The 4,836-nt window shown below is 36.1% G+C and overlaps 1 protein-coding gene across 2 annotated transcripts; it reads right to left on the bottom strand.

The window, feature by feature from the left end:
• Positions 1 to 755: 755 nt before the first annotated feature.
• Positions 756 to 4,516, bottom strand: LOC117251931 (uncharacterized). 2 transcript variants are annotated; one of them, XM_078167510.1, is made up of 10 exons: positions 4,343 to 4,516; positions 4,108 to 4,232; positions 3,360 to 3,675; positions 3,173 to 3,255; positions 2,948 to 3,000; positions 2,710 to 2,749; positions 2,565 to 2,632; positions 2,374 to 2,466; positions 1,930 to 2,237; positions 756 to 1,278 (listed from the first exon to the last, which is right to left on the bottom strand). In XM_078167510.1, the coding sequence occupies exons 1-10, from the start codon at positions 4,482 to 4,484 to the stop codon at positions 1,043 to 1,045; spliced, it is 1,464 nt and encodes a 487-aa protein (XP_078023636.1). In that variant the 5' UTR covers positions 4,485 to 4,516; the 3' UTR covers positions 756 to 1,042. The 2 variants fall into 2 exon arrangements, with proteins under 2 accessions (XP_078023636.1, XP_078023637.1); XM_078167511.1 differs by lacking the exon at positions 756 to 1,278 and adding an exon at positions 1,457 to 1,782.
• Positions 4,517 to 4,836: the final 320 nt, after the last annotated feature.

The raw sequence follows: 4,836 nt of genomic DNA, 5'->3' as shown, positions 1-4,836 counted from the left end.
AATTATATATAACCTTTGATTTCATTCTTCAAACATGCGTATATGCTTAGAAATTATAATTTATTATTATTATTATTATTATTATTATTATTATTATTAATAAAATTATTATATCAATTTCTATAGGTGTCAGTTCTGGATGGAGCTATTTGCAGACCTTAGAGATGCCGGATACTTCAACGGGAGTCACGAGCATCAGAGTCTGTTGAGATACTGCTTTGGTGATGTTATTCAGAAGGACTTGGATGAGTGTGTGAGACTGTGGAACAGTCACAGGATTCGCCCCTCCAGAACAGCATCATGTCCAGGAGGAGTGCCCAATGAACTCTACTACTTACCTCACAGGTAATACATTGGTAGCAGATAAATATTTGTATTTATTTTACTTTTGTCTTTAATTTAAATAAATGCAATTATGTCTTCTGTTTAACATAGGTTTGGCTCCAGAGACTGTGGATTTAAAATTGAACAGGCTGAACTGGATGCCTTTCCTGAGGCTCACCTGTTAAGAGCTCCATGTGGGGACCCAAACATGCAGGAGTACTTGGACTTTGCCATGGAGCACAATCAATTACAGAAGCCAGAGTGCTGGCAGTCTGCAACTCAACTGTATCTGAAACTAAAAGAAATTGCTCAGCTATGAATTGAAATTGATCAAAAAGGGAGGTTTATTGTAATGGTAGAACATAGTGTCTGAATCTGTCACCCACAGCTTCATTATTTTAAATTGGGAAATAAATGAATAAAAAATAAAGTAATGTAATGAGTAATGTTTATTTATTACATTACATTTTTGTATTATAGAAAACAGAATCTCTTGAAATACATGTTTGCCTTATTTTATCTAAAACAACGATTCATAAACAGACCACAGCTTGAGCTAACACAGTCTGGAGCTAAAATAACTGTCAAAATGCTGAGAAAACTGACAAAAAAAATATATATATCTCACATATCTTTACATGATAAAAACCACCTTTAACAACAAAGAACAAACCCCATTTTTAAAGTCTGGGCTCTAGGGGTCATCTAGTCATATGGCTTAGAAACAGCCAAATCCTGGACTAATTTGAATTCCAAAGTCCATGTGTGACTTAAACACACTGTATGAGTCTAGGAGTGGTAATTTCAACAAGTTTGAACATGTATTTGCCATTGGGAATGGAGAATCATCCAGGAACTCTATCCGTGGCAATGGTTCCAAGCCAGATGGGGGAAGTGATGTCAGCCCAGTTGCAAACATCAAAACATCCTCCACAGACACAGCAGCCTGACCTTCTGCAAGGAAAAAAAATGTTTAGATACACCATGTCTCATGATGCATTCCTGTAGAGCATCCAATGAAGCAGCATTCTCAATCTGAAAGATATATAAAAAAAAAAAAAAGGGGGGGGGGGGGGGGCATAAACACTCCAGTAAATAACTGTATGTACTGTATATCCTTGCCTATTTTTTATTCAGTGACATACATAGCATGTTGTAACCCTACCCTATGAAAAACTAATAAATGAAGCCAATTCTGTGTATGCAATATTGGAAGTAAACATTATCTTAAATCTGTAAAACTCTGCCCTACCACACTGTAGCCTTATGCTATTCTCACCTCTTGCAAAGCTTTCCCTATTTCTTCATCAGTTATTAAATTAACTGTTGATTTGAACGAAGGCTGGCCGACAAGATAATGTACAAGATCTTCTGACAGGAAATGGGGTCCTGGACCTCCATGTACAACTGACACTGCGATCATCTTTTCTGCCAGGTAGTATTCATCCTCCCTAACAGCTGTGAATGAATTCATATTGCAAAATTAAAATATACAATACATTATATACTTTAAGATATTGCAGAAAAAGCATATGCCATGGGAAATATATGTTTAATGATCATTAACCAACCATTAGTATAGTACACATCTAACCCTATGCATACCATTTGCATTGTAGACCAAGAACCGATGTCCTTCTGGTCCATCAAAAATGGGCCGGTCTTTCAGGTGTTTCATTAGCAGAGTTAAAAACTCTCGTCTTGGACCACCTGTGTCAATTCCCTCCTCAGGAACTCCAGCATCATCAGTAAATCTGACCAGCATGTCACAGGTTTCAGAATATGTTGTACGCTTGAAACCTCTGACTGCTCCATCCCAAACATTAGCTCTTGAGATGTTGAACCTGCTGACTCTTTTGTGATCAATAGGAAGTGACAAGTTTGCAACAATGTCAGGTAATGTCATCTCCTCCCTGTAATGACAAAAGTGATCTAATTAATAGATATTCCAGACAGTGCACAATTTGCCACTTTTACAAAAATTATTTAAATGCCAGAAATATTGCACAATGAAAACACTAGAATGCCATAGTCAAAAGCTAATTTTACACTGCTGTGTGTTGGAAATTCTCCACATTGACTGCAACCAGCTCCTCCTCCTCCTCTTCCTCCACACCTGGTGCATACAGGTCTGTGTATTTACTGTTGGGAACAATTTCCATGTCAAAACATCTTACTAACAAATTTCTTCCCCATGAGTTAAATTAAAATTATGTGAGTCACTGATTTTTTTTTCTTACCTGTAGCAAGAAGTCTTGTCTGGATTTGTTTCAGGTGGATCCATATCATCAGTATCAGATATTACTATCTGAAAAACAAATTAAAATGTCAAAACAACAATATTGAAAGTCAGAAACATCAGGCTGCTGTAGTCTGCCTTATTACCTGTCCAGACTGAATTGTTGCTGAATGTCCTGGTGCATCTCTGAAACATGATAAAAATTATAAAATTATTAAATTAATTAGTACTGTCCTTCAGGCCTACAACAGTCATCTAAGAATGTAGACATTACGAATACAGCCAAGATTCCTATTGGTTGATTACCACTAGAAAAGACCTCTCATTAAATCTGTTATTTATTTATTTGTTCCTGACAAATGCTAGATGCCAAAATGTACCTACCTTTCTTCTTTAGGTTTGTGTTTGGGAGTACTCTGGTTTTGTGGTTCAAAAACCTGAGAGGAAATGCATAAATTGTAATAAAATTTTTAATAGCTTCCATAATTGTTCCCTTACCACATACAGTATATATCAATGGTGAAAGGTTGTCAGTATTGTCATAGATAAATCAATAAATACATTCATACATAAATAAGTATTAAAAAAATAAATAAATAATTGATGTACCACAGTGTCAGCTCGATTGAATTCAGCTGTGCTCCTGGATGCAATGACAATTTCAGAATCAGAGTCTGAGGTATCATCCACTGCTGTAAGAACAAAAAATTCAACAGATTATGTAGATACTGTACATGTATCCTACAGTAAAGTATCTAAAATATGTAAAAAATATTGAATCATGAGATCCACTAACCTCCTTTAAAGTGTGTTTCTAGGCAAATGAAAAAGGTAATCCTGGAATATGGCTTTCCTAGTTCCTTTTTATACTCTGCCAATTTGAATCGCTTTTCTGACCCAGGCACATGGACCACCTCTGAGCAGTCTGGATACAAAAGGACGTACGGTCCTTCTTGCATGTCCTTGTTAAACTGTCTCATTTTCTGGACAGCTTGTTTCAGTACATCAGATGCTGCTACCTCTGGGTCCACAAATAACGGGAGTGTTTTCCCTCTTAGAGGTTTTAAAGCAGTTTCATCAGTTCCATCTGGCTCCATCAATCCAATGTTTATCTAGCAAAATAACACAGATAAGATTAATTTCATGTATTATGCACAGGTAAAATAAAAGATTATACATACATACATATACATACATCTGTGTTTCCCATAAATTATGTAGAATGTGGTGTCCCTCCATGGTCTAATTTGTGCTACCAGTTTCACAGTGAGTCGAATATGTCTATACACTCAGATGCCTGCGTCAAAGATATATATATATATATATATATATATATATATATATATATATATGTATATATATATATATATATATATATGTGTATGTATATATATATATATATATATATATATATATATATATATATATATATATTAATTTACTTTAATCTGTACGATGAATCAACTATGATACTGATACACTTCTGAGTCATCTCATGTCAGATAGTCGAGTACTGATAAGCTAAGACAGTCAGTACAACTTACCTGGACGTGTTTTCTTTCCTTAGCCCTGTGTCTTCCTTTCGGCCCATAGTTAAAAGACTGACACTCTTTTGACTTTGGGCTTCTGTACTCCAGGAACTGTTTGTAAGATGGGCAAGGTTTTTCTGCTGAAATAAACAAAGTTCTGTTTCAAAATAGAAACTTAGCAGCCGCTAACCAATAGCACTATTCACTTTCATTCACAGACTTAAGATAGCTAGCATTATGCTGCACTTACTTTGTTTAGGGTTGTCCGGCTGTTGAGATGTCCCCTGTCCTTCCGTCTGGTCGGTGCCATTTAAAAACTCTAACGACCGACCACACGAAAAACAAAACCGTGTTAATCGGCTCATGTGTTTGCCACAAAACGGGCAAAACATGACTCGGTCGCTGTCCACCTCCGTCCATTGACATCAACAACTCGAATTGACCCACTCCCATTATCACTTCCAGGTCAACCCCGGATTTGGGACGTTCCCTTTCCGGTAGATTGTATTTGTGAATTTGTTTCGCCTCTTGTTAATTTGTCTCGGCGCTTGTAAAAGTGTTTCACGTCTTGTTAATTTGTTTTCTGAAATGTAAGTTTGTTTCGGGACTTGTAAATGTGTTATGGTAATGCAATTTTGTTTTATGATATGTAAAAATGTTTTCCAAAATGTAAATTTGTCTCAAGCTTTGTAAAAGTGTTTCACATTTTGTAAAGTTGGTTTGCACCTCCCGGCCACCGTAATT

Source organism: Epinephelus lanceolatus, chromosome 4 (assembly GCF_041903045.1).
Source record: "Epinephelus lanceolatus isolate andai-2023 chromosome 4, ASM4190304v1, whole genome shotgun sequence".
NCBI lineage: Eukaryota > Metazoa > Chordata > Actinopteri > Perciformes > Serranidae > Epinephelus > Epinephelus lanceolatus.
This window is presented reverse-complemented; position numbering and strand designations above follow the sequence as displayed.

Coding starts and splice junctions, on each gene's coding strand:
- LOC117251931 (XM_078167510.1), bottom strand. CDS start 4,484: ATGTTTTGCCCGTTTTGTGGCAAACACATGAGCCGATTAACACGGTTT. Junction 4,233..4,342: donor GCCGGACAACCCTAAACAAA/GTAAGTGCAGCA, acceptor TGTTTATTTCAG/CAGAAAAACCTTGCCCATCT. Junction 2,633..2,709: donor CAACAATTCAGTCTGGACAG/GTAATAAGGCAG, acceptor TTTGTTTTTCAG/ATAGTAATATCTGATACTGA.